Source organism: Solea solea, chromosome 21 (assembly GCF_958295425.1).
Source record: "Solea solea chromosome 21, fSolSol10.1, whole genome shotgun sequence".
NCBI classification, from domain to species: domain Eukaryota; kingdom Metazoa; phylum Chordata; class Actinopteri; order Pleuronectiformes; family Soleidae; genus Solea; species Solea solea.
This window is the reverse complement of record NC_081154.1, coordinates 7,810,940-7,835,995: the sequence shown is the minus strand read 5'-3', so window position 1 is coordinate 7,835,995 and position 25,056 is coordinate 7,810,940. Positions and strand designations below refer to the sequence as shown.

At 42.4% G+C, this 25,056-nt stretch overlaps 1 protein-coding gene across 2 annotated transcripts; it reads left to right on the top strand.

Moving 5' to 3' along the window:
• Window positions 1-11,414: 11,414 nt before the first annotated feature.
• LOC131448111 (protein FAM171A2) lies at window positions 11,415-22,799 on the top strand. 2 transcript variants are annotated; one of them, XM_058620229.1, is made up of 8 exons: window positions 11,415-11,658; window positions 15,305-15,532; window positions 15,614-15,706; window positions 16,061-16,219; window positions 17,980-18,159; window positions 18,454-18,567; window positions 18,683-18,809; window positions 18,991-22,799. In XM_058620229.1, the coding sequence occupies exons 1-8, from the start codon at window positions 11,562-11,564 to the stop codon at window positions 20,471-20,473; spliced, it is 2,481 nt and encodes an 826-aa protein (XP_058476212.1). In that variant the 5' UTR covers window positions 11,415-11,561; the 3' UTR covers window positions 20,474-22,799. The 2 variants fall into 2 exon arrangements, with proteins under 2 accessions (XP_058476212.1, XP_058476211.1); XM_058620228.1 differs by having other exon boundaries at window positions 18,683-18,830.
• Window positions 22,800-25,056: the final 2,257 nt, after the last annotated feature.

Genomic DNA, 25,056 nt, shown 5'->3' with positions numbered 1-25,056 from the left:
AGCGAGCGCAGGATTATTGTTTCCTGATTACAGAAGCGTGTGAGTGGTCTTCAGCACACGCTGAAACAACCGTAGCATTTAATATCTGATACTACTTCTCTGGGATTAGTTCCTGACAATCACATTTGGGGGGGGGGGGGGAGAGGACATTTTGGTTTGTGAAAACATTTAGTGACATCATGCCCCTGACGTTTACAGTGGTGATGTGTGTTGTGTAAGATAATAACAGCACAGATGAAATTTCAATCTGTTGCCCCACGTAGCCATGAAATGATGTGGAATTGGAGGCAACATAACGCAGAGGATACAGGGACTGAATAAAGTGCTGCGGATACAACCTATACACGCACATCAATGATCAAATCAATATGTATGTATAAATACTGTCGTTTTTGTCAGGCTTCCTTCTTCTTACGAACGATAGGTGATGAGTTGATGGTGTAGAAAGAACCCCTCTGACACAAGACTCGTACCGAACAAAAGGGATTTTGTTTGGTTAAGTCAAGCATCAGCTCGGGAGAACTTTCTTGCCGAATCTCCGAACAATTCTGCCTGCTTAGGAGCAGGCTCATACTTTTAAGGGTTTCTCTAACATCCTTATCTTAAACCCCACATTTGACGGTTCCCCCTTTTCCTGGGAAACAAGTTGTGTTAGCTCATTCTATACATTCTCACGATCGTACATCTTAGAGTGCTCAGGGTTTTGACATCGGTGCCATTCAGTCAACACAGGAAGCCTCTGCGCTTCTTTCACAAGCATTGTTTTCAGGTCTGGCATAGAGACTTCTGTTGTACCCAGATTGTAGGTGATGCAAAGTCAACTCTCTCATGAGGAAGTTCCTTGTTTACTTCTCAGTGCACATCTCTCACACAGTCTAGACAATTTAGCTGAATCAGATACTAGAATACAACAAAAAGTATGCAATTAAGTCAAATGGAAATTAACGCCCTTTAATATACGAGTGTATCGCAGACCATACGTTCGCGCAAGTGCATTTTGCATTACCGCAATTACGCAACGGTTTTCGCAATCGGAAAAATTGTGGCGGTTTCTGAAAGCTAAGAAGTTGCACGTCAAAGCCAATGTGTGGTTATTACGGTAATTTTACTTGCGCCGCAGGAAGCCGTCTTTGTCAGCAGAAAGGGAAAAAGTGGGAAAAAATGCCTGTGCATAGTTATTTTTGCCTGTTTGGACATTGAGACAAAACATTTTTTTAATATGTGTGATACTGCTCAAATTTCAAATTGAACACATGTTCATGTACAACAGGGTTTTTTTCTAAATCTTAAATTGTTAATACATTATTTTAACAAGCAGTAAATTGTAAATAACTGACAGATACTGAAAGTTATTCTGGAATAATTCTGCAAAAGCACCTTTTATGGTTAAAATAAGCAAAAAAAAGTCCAGACAGACATTTTGAGGCAGTAGTACTTGAACTATACACTGTATATAAAAGTCAGCGATGTAAAGTCATAAAAACCCTGAACAACTGATAAATTCAAATCCATAAATAAAGACAAATGTAGCGACGAGCCTGCAGGGAATTGAAGTGACTGCGCCCTTAATTCATTTGGACACATTTCTGTCCAACATTCATCCATTAAGATAATGAAGACACCGACAAATGGGCAAGCACATGCAGCAGGTCAGTCTCCTTGAACCTTTTCCTACTAGATCTGCTTCATTTTTTCATCCATCTATCATCTGTCAATTACTCTTTTACTCTGCGTGGATCAATATTTTTCAATCCAGTCATCCATCTACTGTCTGCCTAACCATATTTTATGTCTCTCCCTGTTTTATTGCCTGTGTTCATGACACACACACAAAAAAACACCTTCTTCCATTGCTTCTAATACAATAAACACTTCCTACTCCCGATAGAAGGAAGAGGAAATGTAGATTTACTTATCGTCATAGTTTTGCATATTCGGTTACAGGTGTCAAGTAGGTAAGTAACCTGTAGCATACTTCTATGGATTAAGTTAGAGGTTTTAAAACTGGATCCAGATTTGAATACAGGGCTTTTATAATTGGTTCTAAATACAGGTTGTAATGATGGATGCGCTTGCAAATTAAATGAAATTGGGTCTAATTGTGAAAATGGCCACCACTAATAATTAACTATTCACCTTCTTTGCATGTAGCTGCCTTTAAGAGATTAACGACAGCAGGATGCTTTGGACAGATGCCACACACGTGTCTTTTTGAGATTTTTAAACTTCAAAGTCTGTCAAATTCAGCCACTTAACAGCAGCAACTCTGACAGTTGTCAAATTATGATATGAATTATGATGAACTTGCTTCTCACTTGATTTATAACATCAATAAACATTTTCCTGAGAGTTAATAGTCTCAAATCACTCAGTGGAAAATATGAGTGGACACCAATGTGATTGACAGCTGCTACTCTCCAACAGGAGCCTGGTTGCAGGAGGCCTCTGTGAACATGCTGTAAAGCAACATCATCATATTTACAGCCAAGAGACTTTGTCTATTTTTGGCTCCTAAACACTTAAAAGTCACAAATGTCAGGCCTTCAGTTCCTCAGAAATGAGGTTCTACCTCATTCCGACCAGGTTTTGGGTCCCCATGAGGACACACACACACACACACACACGCACGTGACAGTCCTGCATCACCGACACCGTGCAGATGTGGATCCAGCTCACGGAGGACTGATAAAGTCTTGTCAGCAGTTTCCGGTGGCAGAACTTTATTTATCGAGGGGTCACGTTCCTTTGGACCTGGCAGAGCTGCGGCAGGTGTGAAGGTCAACGACAGAGTCATATTTTAATCAAAGACCAAGGATCTAAAAATAAAACTCCCCCAGCGGGCGTCACACTGAGAGACTCAAGGAGATGTCAGGCGGCTCCGTAGTGTACACGTTTTAATTATCACGCATGCACACTGGGGTTGTTGTTACGCATAAATGTCAGTTGGACAGGTTCTCTGCTCGGGAAGCCATTAGTGGTGATGAAGAATGTGTCGCAGTACACCTGCAGTCTGGGCCCGGGCCAAGACTGACAACAGGAGTCACATGCACACACCGTAAAGCCACAGTCAAGTCCTGACTGGAAAACAGAGACAACAAATATGGATAGAAAGTCACGCAAAGCATGGGCGTGTGTGGCCAGCTGCATTTGTATTATCGCAGTTAAAACAATTGTTTAATGAGAACCATAATAATTGCTCAAGTGTCAATTGAACGCCCTGGAAAAGCAAACTCACGTGGTGAGCGGGGTTGTAAGCTAATGAATGACTGAGAGAGCTGTTGTCTTCATTTTCAATCTCTGGAGAGTGAGCTGTTCAGAACTGCGTGAATTGTGCGTGTTATACTGTGCAATATATGATCAAGTACTGGGTCTGCGGCACTATTTATACACATGTGGCACAACTGGATTGGTAAAACCAGATATTCACCAGACTGTTACCATGTGTGCATAGGTGTGGATTTACTGTTGTTGTCTAGGAAACAACAACCAATAAAACACAATAAGGTAAAAAAGAACACAAATACAGAATTAAGAAAGACCTCGTCCTCGTTAGTGCAGACGTTAGTTTATTTGGACAGATTGGTTTGTTTTAGACTTAGCGATGTTCATGCCATTCATAATTAGTGAGGGATATTTGTTTATGGTGAGGTAACAAAACATTTGGGCGATTCCGATTAGTGCAGGACTCTGTTGTCGCTGTGGAATTCCATTTCCATTTCCTCCACCGGTCATTTGATCTGTTTTTGCACATTTTACACGTAAACACTTAGTAGCAACCAAATCGTTTCAGGAGCGTTAAATCAGATCATCTACTTCAAAAGTTAGACCTGGTATGAATTTAATGAGTTAAGCATCAATTACTTAACAGTAATTGAACCATTATACTGCAATAAAGCAATTCATTGTCTTTTCTTTTAACCTTAGCCATAATCCGACTGGATTTGTGTTTCATGTGTAGGACTTTTGTTTTTATAAATGATTTCACTCGACCGTTGATGTGCGACATAACCGCCAGCACCTGGTGTGTGTTCTTTGATCTCCTTGGAAATGACAAGAACTCTGGCGTTCGTTTTGTTTATAATCATATTTGCATAAATGACGAATGAATGAATTGTACTTTTGAATATGAATAGTGAATAATGAACTGTGTGGAAAAAAACATTTCACGTAGTTTCATCCCTCAGTGAATGCAAGTGGATTTTAAGGAGAATATCATTTCTGTTTATATATATATATATATATATATATATATATATATATATATATATATATATATATATGTGTGTAAATCTGAGAATAAATTTATGAAATATGAATGTTGAATGTGGTGTCTGATTAGCTGTTCCCTCCAGAGCCCTGTGTGTGATTGTGGGCTGCCGCCCGTCACTGTGGCGTGATGGACTGTTCTTTTTTCAGCAGAACAAGCAGAACCAGCCTGAGTGGATATGAGCATCTCGTTGTCATAGTCTGACACTCGTAGCATGCTGCCGATCGTGTCTCTCAGCATACCTCTAATCAAGCGCTGGAGTCTGATTAGAGGTATGTTCGTCCAGCCATCATCCTGTCACACGTGCCCAATGAAAGAAACAAGTCCCTGCCACCAGCTCTCCTCTGTCCCCTGCTGGTGAATCCCTCTCCATGTCACAGCATGCAGCCAGCTCTGAAGGCGTTAATGTCGCCTGAACCTCGTCGACACTTCTTCACTCACAGTGTGTGAAATGCAAACATTAAAAATAAAAATTAATGGGGAAACAATATAGCCAGAGCCCCCCCCCCCCCCCCCGATGCTCTGAGTCTGCCCTCCTCCATCTGGCATTTCATTTCCAGCAGTGCTCCCGTCTCGAAAATGGCTCTCTCCTCTAATGAGATCATTCATTTTTCTGCTGACAAGTAAATGACAGTCAAAGCAGCTGTTGTGTAACTGTCAGTGATTTCTCCTGTTGATGTTGTTCAACCTCAATTAAGTCTTTGTGAGCAGAAGCTATACAGTATGATGAGTATTAGCTTTACTGTGAAGAAGGAGCTTGACCGTCTGCAGACTGTCCAGAATTCGGCAGCTAGACATTTAACTCACCCTGGCAGACGAGCACATTATCTCCCCTGTTTTAGTGTCATTCACTGGTTACCAGTTCATTTTAGAATACATTTCAAAGTCCTTGTGACTGCTTTTAGAGCTTTAAATGCTCAGGCTCCTCCTTCATATGTTGCTGGTCAGCAGATCAGAGGCTATTTGTGGTTCCACAATCAAAGTACAAAACTAGAGACCGTTCATTCCATGTAGCACCTAGAGTTTGGAATGCTTTACCACTTGTTTCCATGGTACCTGGTACCAGGTACTGTTTTTAGTACCTGCTCTGGCGAGGTTCCAAGCGAGCTGAGTAAGTACTATGCATGATGTCGTCAGACTGCCGGCCACTGACTGGTCAGAGTGCCGTCACAGAAGAGACGTCCCACACACAAATCAAGTAGCTCAGAACTGTAGCTCAGTTAAAACTACTTAACAATCCTAAAAACGTGGGTTAATCAGCAACAATTACCAGGGACTGGGTGCTTTCTTGATCGTCTGTGTTCATGTTTTATGTAGAGTTTTATGTTTTGTACTTTGGCTGTTTTTATTATTTCATTATATTGTTATTGTGGAGCATTTCTGTGAAAGGTGCCATATAAATTAAATGAACTTACTTACTTCTACTTACTTGCACCATGATGCTGTTGCCGCCGTCCGTCTCGACATGAAACAAATCACTTCCTGAGATCGAAACTCACTCAAGCACAGGCATGAGGAGCTCATGTTATTTACTCCGCTTATCTCTTTGTTGACGAAGCTGCATTTTGTACGCGAAACGTCACAGATTAAAGGACAAAAACCGTGCTTTCTAACTTTACGCATCACTGCCAACCGACCGGAGCTGTGTTCCCGACAGCAGGCGTTAACATCATTAACCTGTGGGGGATTTAAAGTTGGGCTCCATGGCTTTGCTCCAACAGCATCCAGATGTCTGCTGGGGGAACGCATCACGCGAAAGCAGCTGCATTACTGCTTATTAAGCGGAGATGCATGAACACTGATGTGGCCGAGCTTATACATAATAAAGACCCCTCACAAGCTGTTCTATATGCACATCGCATCATTTATAGGATTCCCCGGGTCCCCTCCAGACCTCCTCTGCATGCTCTCTGATTGGTAAAGTGATATGGAAAACAGGCACAGACCCATAGGGTGCCTCTGCTCCATCTGGAGATAATATCAACACATAAAATGGCAGGACTCGTAGAAGTGATTATCGGAAAACGTAGAATTTGTGGCCCGAAAATGTCCGACAAGATGTTTTTCTTCGTTGCCAGTGGTCTCCCCGTGTTGGAGCTACCATAACCTAAACAAACCTAAAGTGTTTAAAACTAATCAGACCTAATTCAGCCAACACAGTCACGTGTGATCATACAAATGTATCCAATGTCCAATCATTTACGCTTGGTGTTCATTATGAGCACAAATGGTCTAGATGTTCTGTTGTTTTTGTGGTCAGGCAAACTGATTCAAGTGCACGGGAACACACAAAAACCTATTTATAAAAGAGTAAAACATGACAACAAAGACTTCCTTGTGCTGATTAAAGGCAACAGAGTTAATCAGATCCAGAAGATCCAATCTCAGACAAGCGTTCTAGACACTGAGTGGTTCTGGGGCAGAATGGTGGCGGCGCATTTCTGGTTGTGTAACGCTCTGCCGTGCAGTGTTGTTTTGGATATTTGTTTAATTCCACCATCCAGTATCTCACAGAAAGGGAGGTGACATAAGGTTCTTCCAACATCCTCATATGGTATCAGAAAATGGAGAACAGATGCTGCGTGTGTGCACCTGTGGGCCGGGGAAAAAGATAGAGAGAGGGAGGAGGTGCAGAACCTCAGCAGAGAAGTTGGACTATGTGGTAAATCCTAAAAATGTGGGTTTGTCACTTCATGTTTGCATCTGTCTCGCAAGTGATGGATCTTTTAATGGCTGAAGTGAATCCGGCTGTCAGTGGATGTAAAGGAAGAATAATAAGTGACCACACTGCAAGGGAAATTCTGTGCTAAATGTCTGTATGACTAACACAACATTAACTCAGTGTGCAGAGATGTTAGCGAGAATTCAGGTAGCCACACCCATCTGGGAACACAGTCTGATAAAACACACGTGAGCATTTACAAGCAACGCCAGGGCTTAAGCCTTACACCGAACCAAGTCTGACTCAAACTCTCAAATCTAAATCATACTTTCCCTCCATTGTGGCTTGAAATATGACGTTAAACACGTTTTTTAAACAGTCAAAGTAAACGGTGCACAGAGTAAATGACTGTCTTTGTCATCTCAGCTCTTCTTGGCTGATCCCGCGCACATGACTTCATGAATGAAATATGATCGCTGAAGACAGTCAAAACACTCGTGTGGGCCCCGCACACACACAGACGTGTCATCCTCCAGACGTTTGCTCGGGGGTCTGCTGCCAGCTCTGAACCTCGCAGTGCATCTAAATGAAGAGTACATGTGATGTTTGACTGGGAAGTCACAGCACTGTAGGATGTTTCCAATATTGTCCACGGATCATTTAGGAATTCGCCACGGAAATATAGTTTAAAGGCACGTTCTAAAAAAATGATGACATGCGTCATTAAAAATCAAATCCTCTTTTGGAACTGAGCATGATCCTATTTTCCAGAGAAGTGAATGTTTTCACTTCTCAACCACACCTGTGTGTAACCTGATCCGAGTGTGTTTTCACTTAAGCACCATGTCAATGTTGTTTCTCATGAATTATACACCTTCTTTACATGAAAGTGAAAAGGTAAGAAGGTAAGTTAAAGATACACATGTTGTCATTGTGATTTGTAAATAGATTGTACAGGACTGTGTTATTTGTTTGGAATTTCAATTCAAAACGTTAATGTACCACTTTAACTCTTCAGTCTACTCTGGTCATTTAATAATTCATTCATTCATTTAAATCTGTCTCCTGTGGGAGTTGCACATCCATTAGCTTTATTTATTTCATGTCAACATGTATTCATCCGATCCATCTTCTACCGCTTCATCCAGGGGTCACCGGGGTCGCTAGTGCCAATCCCAGGTGACATAGGGTCAAAGGCGGGGTCACATCCTGACCCTGGGCAGGTCGCCAGTCCATCAGACAAACAAGCCATTCTATACGGTCAATTTAGAGTGTCCAATTTGCCTAATCCTCAAAATCTGGACTTTGGACTGTGTGAGGAAACCTTTTTAAGACAGACTTAAAAACAGGAAGTGAAGAGGCTTATATGCCTAATATGTGGCAGCAAATCATTCCACAATTTTTCCACAGTGTTGTAATGTAACAAGGTACAAATACGTATTCACGTATCTGTACTTTACTTTGTTATTTATTTTACTAGCAACTTTTACTTTACTTTTACGCCACTATGTTTCTTCTAACTGCCTGAGTTGGTAATGGTCTGTAGTCTAGTCTTGATGAGCTGATCTACACTGTGGTTTTACCATTCACCCATTCACACATAGACTAGCAGCCCACAACCTTCCAGTTCATAATTTTACTTGTACTTCTAAATTTCATATCAGAAAATGACTTTTGATACTTAAGTACAGTAAATGTCATATACTTTAAAGACTTTTACTGAAGTAATATTGTAAAAAAAAGACTTCAACATATTTGTACTTTTACTCAAATAAGTGTCCCTTTAAGGTACTTTTATACGGCGAGGGCCCGACCCTCCCTGAGCTTCAGCCTCAGAATCAGAGCAGCTGATTGATCAGTTGATCTAAGAGACCGCAGGAAGGAGTGTACGGCTTAATGAACACACAATAACAACTTAAAATAGATTGTGTCGTGAGCAGGAGCGATAAATTCATGCCTGTCAGTTCTGAAGCTGAAGGTGAGTGATGGAAGCACACAAGGAGTGTTACAATCATCCAGTCGGGCTGTTAAAATAAGCACCTACAAGTTGTTCAGGTCATAACTATTTGAGCTTGTTACTTTAATTGAGCCGCTTTTTTTTTTTTCTTTCTTTTCTTTTTTAATTATACACAGCTAATCAGTTTTTGTCAAACATGAAAGCAGAGTCCATGTTTACCCCCCAGGTTACTAACCACAGGCCTGTTGAAGTAGAAAACCAATCACTTCAGGTATGTTAAATGCACCGGCCTACTTAACAAGTAGTCTTAGTGCGAACTAGTATGAGTCAGCGCACCTGGCACGACACCTTACACAGCACTAATTAGTTTCAAGTAATTGAGCCATTATATATCATGTTATTTTGTCTTACCTTACGTATTTGTGTTTCATTTGCAACTGACGGCACAGGGGTGGACTCGCTGTCCTCCCAAGGTTGAGTCCAGACCTGAGACGTGAGCACGGCTTTAATTATGGGATTTAGTTTCAAAAAGTCCAAACATTTATCGCCGTGCCTCTCTAAATCTGTCAAATGCACTTTATTTCTAGTTCAATATGCACCAAGCGGCAGCTGGCACATTTCCATTTTCTTTATGCAGCCATTAAAGGGACATTAAAAAGATAAGAATGATTTTATGTAAAAACTTTTTATATGGAAACGGATAAATCGGGTAGAGCCAGTGCAGAATAAAACAGTTTATTCCACCCCGTGTCCAATGGTTTATCTTCAAGGATAAATTAAATTGTTATCATCGTTTAATATATTGATATGAATGACTTCATTCTTCACTCTCTGACCCACTAACAAACCCTTCATGTGTGATGTTATGACTGACGTCAAAAGTACTTATACTTCCCTTATTATAGTGTGTTGCAAAGCATCCATTATTGACCATACATTTCCTCTATATTCAACGTGTTCCCACACTTTTGATCTGGTTTTGAAAATATAATAATAAAAAATAAAAAACTAAGCTGACTCAATTTGAAAAGCCATTACAGCCACACAGACAGGAGACTGGAACTCTGTGATGAATGTGAAACACCGGCGAGCCAAGTGTACAACGTCCTCTTGGACAATAAATCTACAAACATTTCACCCCGGTGCCAGGATTTAAATCCTCACGGAATGCGAATTGGTCGCCCAATAACAAAAGTGACGAATGTGACCAGCTGCGGTTGTCGGGCGGTGAATGTATGAGCGGAGAGAGAAAGTTCAGTTGATGACAGGATCTGTCAGAAGAGTCAGGATTAGAATCACCTCACACCTTCTTTTCCCCTCCCCACGGGGAAAGAGACTGGGACTCAGCTGCATCACTGCTGATTCACAAAGCTTTTAGTTTTGTTTAGGTGCAGGTGTGAGTGTATAGGATTACACACTCTGTATCTGTATTGATTGAAGTTAAAAGAAGCCAGGATGTGACCACCAACTCTTGTGAAAGCTGTCTCTTGAGGATCAACCGATATTAGTCCAATACAGTCATTTTAGACCATGTCTGAAGCTGTGAACAACACATTTGTCATTGAGTCATTCCAAAGACATCGTTCTCCAACTGTGGAGCAAATATTGTTCTCCCAAATAAAGGATAAATAAACGGCCCAAACATGACTCGGCTAAAATGCGGATTGCTGATTTTTATTTAAATTTTTACAGTCTGTGCATAGTGAAGCATGCAAGATAATAATAATAATAACAAGATTTGTGAGTAGTTGGTATTTAATACTGTTGGAATAAAATATGTGACAATATTTGTTCATAAATTCTTATTGTAGTTTCATTTCTTATTTACATAAAATTTTATCTTTTCTCTTAAAACACCTGCTGCTATGACAATAAAGAAAAGTCTAAGTCTAAAGGTCTTAAATACTGCCTCCTAACTGTTACATACTTTAATCTTTAATTCAAACAGTGACCTCATATTTTAAATGTTTGGCTTTTATAAACAGTGTTGTAGACTGTAGAGTGGGGATGAGTGGATACGATACTCGGTAATCGGAATCAGTCAGTGTGGATATCAGTAAAATAGACTGTAAAATGGCTGGTTAGGGCTTGGTGGTGAATGCATCAGTACAAATATTGGTAAATGTTGTGATATCGGTATCAAGCCACTAGTTACTACTATAGAGACAGACAGAGACCAGAGAATATTCTGGATGTTAATGCAGTCGTTTAAATGAAACAGTGGCCTCATATTTAAAATGTTTGGCTTTTATATATATATATATCAGTAAATAAACAAAATGTATCTTTAGTTAATGTATCTAAATAAAAAAAAATATATATATATAAAGCCTCCTCAGTCATTTTCCCTGTGCCCCCAAACTCCCTTGAAACGCCTCTGACCGTGCAAGTTGCCAGATCAGTGAGGAGCAGCTGAGCTGCTGTTCCACTTGTGGCCGGCAGAGGGAAGTGTGGCGCGTCTCCCCTCCGCACCTCAGACAATAAAAACAAGGCGAAGCCCCCCCCCTCCCCACACACACACACACACACACACACACACACACAGATAGACGGCGGCATCATCTCAGCGGGCTGATATCCTAGCTAAAGCCTGAGCGCTGAGCAGTAGCTGCCTGGGAGAGGAATATGGACACACAGCCGCCGAGCTGCGACTAGAGAGAGGTGTAGTTGCAAGGATGCGTGACAACTACACCTCGCGTTTGCTCCTCTTGGTGTCGGTGTGCGCGGTTTGGGAGGCGCTGGCCAAGTCTCTGCCAGATCAGGGAGCATTTGGTAAGCTCGCCTTACAGTGGGGATGCAGCAGCAGCAGCAGCAGCAGCACAATGAGGAGATGGGAGTGGTTGCGTTTTTATTGCTTTTGTCGACAAGCCGTCGATGTTTGCTCTGAGGGTTGAGCTGTAGACTCATTCTCCTCTCATGGAGACACATTGTGAAGGGATGGCTTTTGTGTTTTGGTTCAAATTTAGCTTCAGATTCGTAGAAATCACTGAGGTGGAATCTGAGAGAACAGAAGGCCACACTGGTGATCAGATACTGGGCAGATATATATAAGTGTGTGTGTGTGTGTGAAGACAGTCAGGCCTCACTTACTGTAAAAAGAAAAAAAAGGCAATGATGCTGGAAAATAACGTGTCAAACCATTGAATACCACTGTTTTCTCACAGGGCCCCACAATAACAGTGTTTGCATGAAGGGAAACAAACAAACGGGAGTGAGGATTTTATGCACCAGTAAAGTCTTGAATAGAAACATAGTCATTTTAAAAAAGGTAAATGCAAATCGATGACAAAAGATGTGAAAAAATAGCTACAAAATATTTTAGTCCTGGACGTTCACTTGTGATGATGTAACTCATGTAACTTTTAAATCTAAACAAATGTCTCTTACAGTATTAAAACCATTCCCAAAATCCTGGTGAAGCCTGTCAGCGGCACACGAAACTCCCAGTACACAGAGCGGTTGTTGTCCAGCTGCACACAGGAAGTGATTCTTTTCACGTCGAAATTGTGCTAGTAAAGCGAGGCGGCTGCGGGCAACTTGGAGTATGACTGAAAACAAAAATAATGTTTCAGGCTGGGCTGTTTGATTGGATAAAGGGTTGACCCCGCCCACATCTGTGCTGCTGCTCTGATAGTATTGCTTGACAGAGCAGACAGGGCTTACAATTAAACTCAGATTGTTTATTTCCTCAAACAGGGGCAGAATCATAACATAAACAACAGCTCTAAGAGCAGTGAATGGTAATGCACCTTCTTCTTCTTCTTCTTCTTTCGGCTTCTCCCTCTAGGAGCCTCCATCTTGTCCTCTTCCTTGTGTCCTCCTCTGTTACATCAGCTGTCCTCATGTGTCCTCCTTCACCACATCCATGAACCCTCTCTGTGGTCTTCCTCTTCAGCTCCATCTACAGCGTCCTTTGTCCAATAATAATCACTGTCACTGTCCCTCCTCTGCACGCAACATCTCAACCTTCACTCTCTCACTTTATCTCCACATGAAGGTGCATTTTATTTATTTATTTATTTATTTATTGGAGTATTTGGTTTAAAACAGTCACAATAAGCCGATCATGCTGAATTAGCATTATCAGGAGGTTGTTTTAAGAGCCTGTGATTGATAATCTGTCAATGATTCTTGTTTTAACTAGAAAATGTTCCCTAAAAAGATGTGGCCTTTATGTTGTAACATTGCATTTAGTCACATAAGTACATTTTATGCAACATTTATTGTTCTGTTTCCTTTATTGACTGGTACATGCCAACCAAATGAAGGTGGAACTAAATGTTTCAGTCACTGCATTATCTTATACTTTCTTTCTTTATGTTGTGCTCTTTTGAAGGAGGTTATGTCGTTGCTTTGCATTATTCATGCTTCAAGCTATTTTGAGACGGTTACATACACACAGTGGAAGACTCTAACTCAGCATTTATAGAATACTTGTATCACTTATTGAACAGCAGCAGTAACAATGTTTAGTGCAAACTGTATGAACAGATTCAGATGAGAAATGTCCTGTTGTATTTTATTGCAGATCAGCTCCTAAATTGATCACTAAATTAGAGTAATCGTGAATATAATGCATTTTTAAATGAGCAGACAAACTCATTTCTACAACTTTAAGGTAAAGGATTCATCGATAGAATTAACTTAAGTTTATAGTGTTAGTGGAATCTAAAGAAACAGTCCAGGCCAATATTTACCTAAGTGATGATACTCGTCACCCTCTAATTGTACTTTTGAGACTTTTAACATCTTGTTCTATGTGTTACAATGTTTAAGTGTTAAAAACTTGAGTTACATTGAAAACTAGGGCAGTTATTTTCATAATCCATGAATCTGTTGATTATTTTCTCGATAAATCGATCAGGTGTTTGGGCCATAAAATGTCCAAATTTTCCAAAACTTTGAAATATTTTTCTCAATCTCTAATGTCTTAGTTCGTCAACACAAACCAACATTTGTCACTTATTTGTGATTTATTTTGTTATATGGAGCCAAGACGCCAGAAAATGTTCACATTTGAGAAGCTGAAATATCAGAGAAATTGTTTTTATTATTAAAAACATTCAGTTATTGAAATAGTTGGTAATTAATGTAATAAAAATTATTCATATCATCAATATAATTGATTACAAACAAACACAATGTGAACCATCTCCTAAAAATCTGATGTATTGTAACTGCAATAGATGCAAGAACAGATGATTTGAAAATACTCATAAATCAATGACGCGTCACTTTAAATTCTCTCTGATTGAACTGTTAATCAGTTTGTTGATCAGTCAAACGTGAACTGCAGTTATTTTGATAATTCATATATTATATAAATGATATGAGATATGTTTTAACATTCATCGACTCACCTCAGCTGTGATGAATACCTGGATTATTTAAGTAAACGCTCAAAGCGTAAATCCATCTGAATATCCCTGTCCTGTCCGTGACTTTGATGACGTGTATGAATACAAGTGTTCATTTTGGCTCCGATGAGTGGCCTCGCTGAGTTTTAGAAGAGCGTCTGTTCTGCTAAATATGTGCTACAGTGGAAGTTTCCCACAGACTCTCAGTGTAACACTGTGACTTTTCAGTTTTTATGTAAATCGAGCCTCAGTGTTTCTCAAGTGTGGCGTCTGAGGAAATCCTCTCCACACCCACAAAGCAGCCTTTATTGAACCAATTATGGTAATCACTGCTGCCATTAACACAGACACAGTGGGTGTGGACACACACAAACACACACACACACACACATACATACATGCTGCTTCATATGTGAACGCAGCCGTTACAGTAAAGTTCTGCGTTAAGGGGTTTTGTCACTGGAGGCCTAAAGGGGTTTAGAGGCCTAAAGGGCTTGTAGTGCTGCAGGGACTGAGCCAAGTGAGGGAAGCAAAACAAGTGCCAGCTTTCGGAGAGTCAGCCGGTAACCATGGGAACATCCCCAGCGTGACCCACATCCGTGCCATCCAAGAGGCGAGATGAGACACACTCTATGTTCCGGGGGGTTGAAAAACATGGGGAAGACGAGAAGTAGAAATAGCCGCGCAGCAATGGATTTGTGGTGTATGTGTGTGTGTGTGTGTGTGTGACTGTGACCAAACACTGTTATTATGAGCAGAGGTCCGGGGGGTTAGAGACGCTAAAACACGGCGTTCTGTGAAAAATGTGCCATTGTTCTGGGAGCTACAGGAAGTGAGTCATCGGAACGCGATTCCTCAACACATTGTGCTCTTAAGTAAACAACCACTAAGACAATCCAAGAGCCTCATTCTCCTAAACTCCCCTTGAGAATCCTCACAGCTTCTGATGAATCCTTTTTAGAAACTGTTTTGTCAACAACAGAGAAAATCAGCTTCTGTGTCACAAATGACTCAAATGATTGGTCTCCATTTATTTTTGAACTGCTGTGTTTTTTCCACAGAGGTGCAAATCAAGGTCCAGGTGTTTGACAGCGGCGACTTGTCACCGCTGGCGGACGCTCACGTGCAAGTCCACGGCAATCAAACCGTCTTAGTGTCCAGCAGAGCCGGCCGCGACGGAGTCCTGAGGGTCAACTTCCTGTACCGCACGGGAACATGGGTTATTATCACCGCCTCGAAACAAGACTACGTCACCAACTCTGTGCCGTGGCACTCCAGCCGCATCCCCTGTAAGTCGCGGAGGAAGAAACTCGCTTTCAATGTGTGTTTTCGTGCTCTTGATACAGAATGCATGTCCTTTTTATTTACAGTGTATGCATCAGTGAGCCTGTACCTTCTCGTACAGAGGCCGGGAACTCTGATTCTGTACGATGATGTCCTGCAGGTGCTCTCCGGGTCGCCAGGTAAGAAGAATTAAGATTTTTGTAGATTACACAAGGTTTTGAGCTAAGGTTCCGTTATTACATTACGTTCCCAAAACTGAGGAGACGCGTATATGTGCATACTCACTCTCTTCACATTACAAAGACGCAGATGGCAGCGAATGCAGTTGCTATTGTTTGTAAGTAATAAGCAGGTTCGCCCGGGTGAAACACGATGACACCGGAAACGCGGTGCCCTGGAAATCCTGCCCCCACCAACGAGCACACGACTGTAAAATGCACACAATAGCGCAGTGATTTCAGTATTCCATTTTCAAAGATATTAACACTAAACACATAACGTTAAGTGTCATTGTGTCTTTTTTTTTCTTCCAGGAGCTCGTAATCAGCCCGTGGTGCAGCTGCACAGGAAGTCCCTGCAGTTGCCGTCCAACTCCAACTACACGGCGCTGTCTGCTGTGATGACAACGGCCAGGAGTCAGTACGAGATCGGCGGGTTCCCGTTTCTTCTGGGCCAAGAGACTAACAGCTCAGGTTGGAAGATTCAAGATTGAAGAACTTTGTTGCCACACCGTATGTACACGCACAAGCAGTTTGAGTACAGAGGAATTGTGTGTGCAGAGCTAAAAGAGCCAGGGGGGGTTGATGTGTAGGGGAAACATTATACACACAGTAAATAGCTGTAAAAAGAGAGACGTTATATACGGTCGTAAATAAGTAGGAATAGTGTAGAGAAAGAAAACAAGTAGCAAGGAAAGTAGGTAGAAAAAGCTTTGAGTAAAAAGTAGAATATGGAAATACACAATATACGATCAATAACTTAAAAATAAAACCATAAACATCTATAAATAAGTACAAGGAAAATGTAGAAAACAGTGGAATGTAAACTCTTCAGCTCTGGTTACACGTCGCCGAGTTTCTGCACATGAGTCTGTTTCATTTCACACGAGTCTGTGAGTCCAGTTACTCATTTGATGTTTGACATCAGTCTGACTGTGGCAGGGAAGAAGCTGCTGGAGACTCCGAGTCTCAGGAATCCGTGCCATGCTTTAGTCCTCTGGAGCGTCTGTGGCCGCGTCGATATAAGTGTGTCGCTTTACAGAAAGCATTGTTCCTGAAGTTAACTGAAGATCAATGTGGCAAGCATGTGTATTGAATTGTTCTCTAAAGGGAGAGAGTGAGAGAGGTGCACCGTCCTACACGACGTGCAGTGGTACACTATTACTGCGCGCTTCAAACTTTGACTTTGTCCTTTTGTCTCAAAAGGAAGGGACTTTTGTGAGCGAGTCCTGACCTCAACCCAATTTTTACAAATCAAAAGTCTGTGTTGGACACAGTTTGAAACAATTAATTGATTACTAAATGAATGGACAACTATTTTGATAATCGGTTTGAAGCTTTTTTCATGATTAAAACAAGATTTCCTATTGTTTAAGATTCTTAAATGTGAGTATTTTCTTCATTTCTTTGCTCTGGATAACAAAGAAATCATTCAAAGTTAATCATTTTGGTTTGTGGACAAAACAAGACATTTGAGAACATCATCACTTTTTCAACATCTAATGTACATTATGTTTATTTTCTGCACTGCACATGACCAAATGGCTTAAAAGTATTATTGTTATTGTTATTATAATAATGATAATAATAATAATAATAACAATGATGATAATAATAATAATCACTTGAATAAATCACAATCGCATAATATTAAAACCTTTCCATTCAGGCCCGGATAATCACAGTTACTGTTGTGTTGGTGTAGTGGTTAGCACTGTATGGAGTTTGCATGTTCTCCCTATGTGTGTGTGTGTGTGGTTTTCTCCCACAGTCCAAAAACATGTAGATTTTGCGATATAGCAAATTGGACACTCTAAATTGACCTAAGGTGTGAGAGTGGATGGTTGTTTGTCTCTATGTGTCCCTGTGACGGACTGGCGACCATGTCCAGGGTCAGGATGTACCCCGCCTTTCGCCCTATGTCAGATGGGATTGGCACCAACGCCCCCTGCGACCCTCATGTGGAGGATTAAGGTGGTAGAAGATGAATGGATCGATGGGTTTTGGTTTGCATATATTCTGCATTGTTTTTGCTACCTAGCACGCTACATTTATTGAGAAAAATCGACAAATAAACATAATGTAAATAACACAATAGTGAATATAAGAATACATATAACAGACGTGGAAGAAGTTACTTCTCCCTGTAGAGTTATGTTGGGAGAATTTCTGGAATACAACATTGCAATCATACAAAGGGCTGAGTGTTTAAGATAAAATGTGATGTTTCGCAGGTGCAGAAACAGGGTGGACAGACTTGACCGCTGTGGCCGTGGTCAGCATTCAGCTCTTTGACAAGGACGGCGTTGCGATCCAGGTCTCCGATCCGATACACATTTCTGTGCCGCTGCCGTCCGACACGCGCAACAGGATGGCCACAAGTGTACCTGCTTGGCTGTTTCAGCCTAAGACGGGTAAGAGAAAACAGACCAAATCCATAGATGTTATCATTGATTTCCCCACAGTTTAAACTGTGTGTCTTGCTGTGATTTGTTAGTATGCTGTAGGTTTGCAATTTTACATTAATGTACAATTAATTAACATTAATTTACAATTCAAATGTACTCTTGACCAGAAAAACACATTTACACACCTTGTGAGGCTGTACAGACAGAGTAAAAAAGAAACGTTATCTAAAGTATCAAAAGATTTAGTTTTAGTTTTATTTCATCTATGCATTTGACAATATTAAAAATCTTTTTCTGCAGGATTGTGGGTTAAAACCGGAGTGGGCTACATCAAAAAGGAAGGAGCACAGTTTGTCTGGAACGTCGTGGTTCCTCAGATGGGATACTGGTTGGCTGCTTTTCCAACATCTTCAGGTTAACTAACTTATCTCACCCTTCGTTCTCCTCTTTTTCATCTTTTGTTGCTGCTACAAAATGGAATCTCCTTCTTGGTAATAAAGGATTTCTTTATGCCATGGATTTGTTGCAGGATTGGGTCTGTCCCACCCGGGCCTGAGGGACATCACCACATACCACACCCTGTTCCTGCTCTCCATCCTGGGATCACTGGCCCTGCTGGTGCTCATCCTGCTCTGTGTGCTGCTCTACTACTGCAGGTGTGGGGAGCGTAGGCGCAGGTCTCTGGGTCTCGCTTTCTATCAATCACAAAAATGACACAGAAACACTGTGATTTTGGTGGTAAACTCGGGCCTCGCTGTTTGTAGATTAGAGTCATTCCAGTGGATGATGAAAGGCAGTCGTATTATTTTTGACTTTCTCCATCTCTTTACATTTTAGGCGGAAGTGCTTGAAACCTCGTCGACAGCAGGGCAAACCGCACTCCTCCAATCTAAATGGAGCAAAGCGAGACCAGGGAACGTCCATGTCACGCCTAAATCTGATCTGTGGAGGTCATGCGGAGTCCGGTCCGTCCAATGACAAATCTGACATGTCCCCATCTCGAGACTACCAAAGTTCAAGGGAGGACTTAACCAAACATGTTCCAGCTCACATGCTGCGACACACAATTGGGAAAAATTCTTCAGGTTCCCAGCGAGGGGAAAGCTTCCCCATGAAAGTTACACGTGCCACAGAGACCAACAACTTGGACAACCCTTTGCTGCATGAAGACTACAATCGGAGCTACAGCCCTATGGAGGGCAAAGAGTCTGAATATCACAGGCACCACAATGCCAATGACAATCGAGGGTACGCCTCCGATCCCCCGTCCCCACCGCGCTTCCAGGGCTACGTGCCGAGCCAGTCCGACAAACCTCCAGAGTATTCAGCCACAGCTGCCGACAGCCTCGCGAGACCCACCTCGCTCAACACCCAACCAGGTCAGATCATCTTTTGCAGCTCCATCGACCAGATGAAGGAGAACATGTACCGGAGTATGGTCCCGACCCTGGTGATTCCGGCCCACTACATGCGTCTGCCCTCTGAGTTTTCTGGAAAAGATGGAAAGGACCAGAAGGACCAAGACAAAGATGGTGCACAGATGGGAGGAGGCCAACAGCATCATCACCACCATTCCCAGAAACAAGGTCAGCAGCAGCACCAGGGAGGATCCCAAGGTGACGACTCTGAGGACCCAAGCTGGGCGTCCGACTCCTCTGGTGGACCCGTGACCATCCCTGTGCTCTTCAACGACTCCACAATGGCTCAGATGAACGGAGAACTGCAGGCACTGACTGAGAAGAAGCTCCTGGAGCTGGGTGTAAAACAGAATCCCCGGGCGTGGTTCATCTCTCTGGACGGACGAGCTAACGCTCATGTGCGCCACTCCTACATCGATGCTGGAAACGACCTCAGTGGTGGCGGCGGTATTGGATTTGGAGGTGGTTCCAGCAGCACTCCCCGAGACATAAACCTGGAACCAATTCTGGACGCCCAAGGACGGAAAACAGGAATGATCCTGAAGGGAAAAGATGAGCGCTGGGGACGAAAGGGCCACGGTGTCGGCAGCACGGGTGGAAAGAGTTACTCCAAGTTGGCCTACCCCGACCACAGCGAGCCCAGCAGCAGCGAGGGACGCCCGGTCTCACCTGAGGAGAACTCCCTCACCCCGCTTCTGGATGAAGGTCCATCTTCTCAGGGATCCACCATCCCCAGACGAGGACGCAGCCGCGTGAACAGCAGCCGCAGCAGCAATAGCGAGAACCGCCGCGACTCCATGACCAGCCCCGAGGATGATCCCGATGACAAGGATGAGAACAAGAAGAGCCCGTGGCAGAAGATTGAGGACAGACCTCTCATGGTCTTCCATCCAAGGAAGTGAGCTTTTTTTTTTTTTTTTAACTTATACTGGACCTTGTGATTGTCTTGTGAGAGGGGAATCTTTCCAGATCAAACGTGGAAGAAAAAGAGGAAGAAATGAAGGTGATGTTTTCACAGCGAGAGATCACAATAAGCACAACCTATACGTGACAGGCCTATTTTCAGGTTGTGGTTTGACCTTTTGTGTTTCTGGTGAGGTGTAGGCACTTTCTTGTCACAATCACAGTCTCACTGTCACCGCTGGCAACACTGGTTTCCGTCGAGATGACCTATTGTGGACTGAAATCTTACCAATTTTCTTGTGAATCCTGCCACCTGTCGCAAAACACTGAATCATTGTGTGTACCATTGCATTTACTGACTGTGGAAATAGCCATTTTATAGAGCAAAATATAAGAATTAAGCACTTATTAATAATTAGTGAACGGATCGATTGATACTTGCCAAGCGTTTTAAAGTGGATGATGTTTTTATAGAATCGTTGAAAGGACCGTTAAAGGGTCGATCTGTAAATTAAATTAACTTCCCTGACTTTATTCTACACAGAGGCTCATATAGATGGCGGTGTGTGCCTCTCTTCACTTGACTACTCTTTTTAAACTTGTAATTAGGTTAAGTTTTCTTTTGAGTAAACCGCGCCCCCCCCAACTGTATTTATAGTTGTCCGTGTGAACCGATAAACCATGACTTGCATTTTGCTCCTTCAGGGATGGACTTGTATTTCCTCTTCCTGCTGTACTGTGTTCATGTGTTGTGATTACATATTCAGATAGTAATGATTTGAAATGTTTTTAAGTCTCTGTCCTCTCGCGCCTCCTGACCTGACTTATCGCAGTGAGTGATCCACTGTACAATTCTGCCAAAAGTACGCATTTCTGCCTTTTCTCCCGTTGTTGAGCCATTTTTTTGGAGGGGTGATTTGGTATGATCTCTTTTGTGTAAATAGATGTCCCTCACGTTTGGAAGACCGTTAAAAGCTTGCATGCATATGAATGTATGAAATAAACGACAGGCGACCCCCGCACACGTCTTTCGGGCCCTTGTGTAGACACGCTATCTAAAACAGATTCACGCAGGAAAACAAAACATCACTTTACTTGAAGAGTTGCTTATTTAATATTTCACACGAGATCTATACATAGGTCGTTTGTCGACAGGGCCTGTACTTCTTCTCTCCTGCAAGTGCCTTCTTTCTCATAGGATCGAGTGATAGGCATGCAGGTCCCGTTCTCAAACGCAGTTATACTCTCACCAACCTGACGATGCTGTGAAACATTGGTAGGCAAGCGATAAGCACACTGCATTGTGATGACGCCACATGTCACTCCGGGGGGGGGGGGAGCATGCCTGCCAAATCTTTTATCACGGCTACTCCATTCTTGAGTATCTTGATTTCTTATATTTATCCTCTTGTAAATGCTACGATGGAATATATGAGATTTTATGTGAATACACTTATGACGTGCATGTGACGTGTAGAGTAGGGTGTTTTTGAGGAAAACCTTTTTTTCTTTTATTGTCAGAATTCTAAAGTGAGACACAAGATGTGATGCGCTGACGCATTGAATTGTGTTCACCAAATTGACTTGGTTATACGGAGATGTACATTGATGTTTTTTTTTTTCCCCCACTTCCGGTCGTTAATGTTTACAACGATAACATACTGACCAACACGCTCCCTCCCGCTGTTACCTGTGTCGTTCAGCTCATGAGTTTTGAAAACTTGAAGAGATTTGTGGGGGTTTTTGTTTGTTTGTTGGTTTGTTTTGTTGCAGAGTAAAAAGGTTGTGAGGTGAAAAACTTGGCTGTACAAAGGTCATGTGGAACAAACTGCTCCTTTTCACATTTCGCGTGCTGTTCATATATATATATATATATATATGCCCCCGTGCCAGTCGCCTACAGTGAAAAAACTGATAAAAGTGATACCCACTGAACTGCTGTGCCCCGCTGCTGTAAATGTACGCTTTTTGGACAAGATATGGAATTACTATTGAGTTGTGCACTTGTGGCTTTTCCTTATGTTTTCTTACATGAGAGATCTGTGTTTCGCAATAGATTTTGTGAACTTGTGTTTGGTCCGGTTCAGAAAGTGTTCATTCATAGCTGATATACACAAGACTTAAATCTGGTAAATATGATTTGTTGGGATTTTTCGTAGTGCAGTACGATACTTGACGTGAAGGTCGGGGCGATTGAACTGTGTAGGCCTTCATCCTGTGCAGAAAACCCATTTGCTTCATAAACCTGGTCAGTTGTAAACTGTAAATTGATCCTTTGTGTACATTAGTCGAAATAGAAAATAAATTTGGTCCCACAGTCTGAAATTATTTGTGATTTCATTCAATTCGTCGGGAGAGTGAACGGCAACAAAATGTACTACATGCTATGGCACCAGCGACAACTCATGTGGAGGATAAAAAGCTTGATGCATGGGTGGATGGGATTTCAGGTTACACTAATGCAAAGGTGTTTTATGCAGAAATACAAATACAAAGTTATCCTGGTATGAAAATGCGTGTTAAATTGCACATGCAGTCAGTTTCAGCTCTGTGGGGTTTTACGGGACTGTGTGTGTTGAATAATGCAACTTGCATTACTGCTTTCCTCCTTTTGCTCCTACCATTTTGCAGACCTTCTTTGGTTAGTTGGTTGCAGCATCCATGACGTTGCGATACTGCCCTCTTTTTGATTTAATCATTAATCCTTGTCTCTCTGAAAAGCCCTGGCAGTAATGCAGTTAAACACTAAAAAGGAAGGTGGAAAGGGAAGGGAATAAGTGATGACTTTTGGATCCCCCCCCCCCCCCCCCTCACTAGTGTTTAACAGCAGTTGGCATCCATTATGTTGCGTTATTATCGCCTTACAGAATTCATCCTATTCTTTCACGTCTCTTCAGTCTCATCCTCTCATCTCCTCAGTCTTCTAATAATGATTTCGACAGCTGAGCGTGTGAAGCCCACTTACCTCATCACTTTGTCCTTTGATGTCATTTTTAAATCAAAGGACGTGTTATAAACTTGGTCAATTTTCGATGCTGACAGGAATCGTCACATTACCGTTGAGGCAGTTATGGCATTTCTGTAAGAATATAAAGGGTTCGATTTTTTTTTAAGGCCGCTTTAAGAGAAAGGATTTTGTGATGGGGAGCTCTGAACTGTGTTGAGAAACTTCAAACGGTTGAACGGAGGTTCAAACTGGAGGGCCACGTTTCTCCTCTTAGTGAAGAGCCTGCCATAGATTATTACAAGTAGACACCAATTAAATAAGTAACTCATCTGTACTGAGGAAGCAAAGGAAAGCAGGCAGTAGAGACAGAGGCAAGAGAAGACGGCAGAAATGCAACATCAACCGCCATAAAACGCCAAACACAACCAATCCAATCTCAAACACAGAGTCATCGCCATGGGTGCAAAACAATCACTGCAGCTGAAGACGGAGGAGATACAGATATTAGAAATGATTCGCCCTCTGATCTTCTCCTTTTTTGAAAAGATTACAGAGGAGCAGTGGCTTCTGGTCAAATCGGGCGTGCTGGATGGCGTCACAGAAACGCTCTTAGTGGAATTGCTTTTGGAACTCATCGGATGCCTCTCCGACGCACTTGTGTTAGAACAAGACGACCTCCACAAAGACATTACGGAGGAGCTCGTCTTGTCCACTTTCAACATCCCGCTCGGCCGCGGCCTCGCAGAGTTCATGGTGTACGAGGACAGAGTCAAGTGCGAAAGCGTTGGCCTCTTGACGGACATGTTGGTGAAGGAGGTCAAAGAGGTCGCCAACTCTGTCCTCTCTATTGTCACAGACGCTGCAGAATCTGCATACGTCATAGCTCCCTGCACACTCAGCGCTATGGTCTGTCACGCCTCCAACATCTTACACATGTTGGAGTGCAGGGTGACAGCGTTTCAGACACCTCTAAATAGCTTCCAGGCAACGCTGATGTGTTCACAGGGCTTCCCGGACGCCGTCGAGTTGCCGTTCGTCAGATTTGTACGGGAGGAGGTGAAGAACATCACAACGCTGGTCCTGAAAGATCTGCCCGACTTTGTGTACGAGCTGCTCCAAAGCACCGCTTCTCAAGAGATAGAAAACACCGCGGCGAAAATTGAGGAGTTCATGGACCACTGTATAATGAACAACCCCAAGACGGTGCTGACAGTCAGGCTGCAGCTGCGCAGCATGATAGTGAACATCCTCGCAAAGCAGTTAATCAAAGCGTCTATATGTCACACAGTGGCACAACTTCACACGGAGTCCATCCTCGATTCTAACGAGGGAGGGAAGTCGTTGCAGGTCCTTCTGACGAGTGTCACGCGTCTGCTTATAATCGCATCCAACGAAGAGCTGCCGTACATCGCCGTGGATGATATCGACGTGTTTTGGAGGTTGAAGTACATTTTTAGCGGGAAAGATCTGAGTTTCCCGGAAAACCTGGTTAATATCATCTACCTGTTCATCATGAAGGAGCCAAATGACGGTTTTATTTCGGACTTTTACATCACCATATGGATCAAGGTGCAGTGTTGCATGGGTCTTGTGAGCTGGTGGATGAACACGCAGGCCGTCACTCAGAGTAGCAAG

Coding starts and splice junctions, on each gene's coding strand:
- LOC131448111 (XM_058620228.1), top strand. CDS start 11,562: ATGCGTGACAACTACACCTCGCGTTTGCTCCTCTTGGTGTCGGTGTGC. Junction 11,659..15,304: donor GCCAGATCAGGGAGCATTTG/GTAAGCTCGCCT, acceptor TTTTTTCCACAG/AGGTGCAAATCAAGGTCCAG. Junction 18,568..18,682: donor TGCTTTTCCAACATCTTCAG/GTTAACTAACTT, acceptor GATTTGTTGCAG/GATTGGGTCTGTCCCACCCG.